This window comes from Acipenser ruthenus, chromosome 35 (assembly GCF_902713425.1).
Source record: "Acipenser ruthenus chromosome 35, fAciRut3.2 maternal haplotype, whole genome shotgun sequence".
NCBI classification, from domain to species: Eukaryota; Metazoa; Chordata; class Actinopteri; order Acipenseriformes; family Acipenseridae; genus Acipenser; species Acipenser ruthenus.
In genome coordinates, this window is record NC_081223.1 from 1,311,063 (window position 1) to 1,312,892 (window position 1,830).

At 36.3% G+C, this 1,830-nt stretch overlaps 1 gene segment (V, D, J or C); it reads right to left on the minus strand.

The window, feature by feature from the left end:
• Positions 1-523: 523 nt before the first annotated feature.
• LOC131705276 (Ig kappa chain V region K29-213-like) lies at positions 524-1,333 on the minus strand. The segment is given in 2 exon segments: positions 524-1,030; positions 1,211-1,333. Coding segments are annotated over 2 exon segments (480 nt in total).
• Positions 1,334-1,830: the final 497 nt, after the last annotated feature.

Below are 1,830 nucleotides of genomic sequence, written 5' to 3' on the forward strand. Positions count from 1 at the left end.
ATGCTTGAACTTTCAGCGTGAGGTTTAAATTTTGTAGCATTACTGATACACTTCATAGAAATAGCTTTTTATTCATATTTATTTCATTATATTTATTTATTTTATAGTTTCAATTAGAAATATATTAAATTGCTTTGAAGACATGTAAAGAAATAAAAAAAAATCTTGTATATTAATATTGAAATACGTTAATATGTGTTTTAAACCATAGATTGCTTTAAAACTTGTAACGCAATAGAAATATGTTGGATTGTAATATGCTATGTATGTATGTATGTATGCATGTATATATTTATTTATTTCCTTTAAAAGGAGTAAAGTGTCTGATTTAGTTTATTTTCAGTTTGTATTTAAGTATCAGAAAATTAACAATGTTCACCTTTATCTTTTCCTTACTAGACATAAATCAAGAATTATATTTTCATTTTCATTTGAAACTAAATTAGTAAATATAAATCCAATTACAGCCCTTCAGCCTCTGCAATGTATTAGAATTCATGAATAATCAAGATATTTACCAGATTGATCTTGTCTTTTATTTTGAGCCCTTGTTATTGAGCTCAGTGTGTTTGTGTGCAGTTGAGCTCCTCCACAGGCCGGGTCCCGTTTCATTGCCTTCACCCTCAGCACCTGCAGTAGGTCCCAGCTGCAGCAGTGCAGTCGCTGTGCAGTCCTGCTGAGGGAGGTTTTTGTATGGGTGTGTAGCACTGTGTGAACACATCTCTACTGCTGGGGTAGTGGTAACTCTGACAGTAGTAATATGCTGCATCTTCAGCCTGGACTCCACTGATGGTCAGAGTGAAGTCAGTCCCAGATCCACTGCCACTGAAACGAGTTGGGATCCCAGACTGAAGGGTACTTGCCCTATAGATCAGGAGTTTGGGAGCTTCTCCAGGTTTCTGTTGGTACCAGGCTAGGCGGTCATTACCATACACTGCACTGCTGACTTTACAGCTCAGAGCGACTGTGTCTCCTAGGAGAACAGATTTCACTGCTGGAGTCTGAGTCACAGTGTACTGTCCACTGGATTCTGAAAATAATAAATAACGTGGAAAATTGTAATAACGAGTGAATTGAATTATGAAAAACACATATTAAATGTCAAGCTTTTTTTCAGTTACTCCTGTTTAATTTCAACACTTAAACTGTATATTAAGAAATGTCACAGAAATAGATTTGTTTTTAAAGTGTTTTTCTAAATGATTCTTACCCTGAGTGCAGATGACAAGTGCCCAGATGAAGATGCTGATAAAAGTCATTGTTGTTGTGGATTCTGTTGCCATGAAGGGCAGCTCTCAATCATGAAGTGTTAAACTCACAGGGCTATAAACACTCCCAGAGCACTGAAGCATGTGCTGCCAATGCAAAGTGTCTTTTCTATGCAAATTGTCTTCCTTGGCACAGCAGCTACTTCTAGTCAAGCAGTGCTCTTAAGTTTAAACTCATTTTCAGCTGATGCAGTTTATTTGCCACTCGGAAAAAAATAGCTTATAGTTTTCTTTGTGTTGAGTTTGTACAAGCACAGCTATTTCTCTCTCTTCTTCCTTCTCTCAAACAATTCATCTTAGCCACAGCTGTGATTATGTAGCTTTGTTACACAGTATAAATAATTATTAATTGTAAAATATTAAAATCAGAGCTGCAGGTTAAGAGATCCATCATAAACTGTGTGAAATCAAATCCATTCAAGAAGCAAACATTTTGATTTTGCACATTGCTAATGTTGAGTGAAAAGTTTCCAGTTTTTTCCTGTGGACCCCCTGGACTGTCTCTGAGGACCCCAGGTTAAGAACCACTGCTCTGGATTAAAGAGCATCATTTTATTACTCT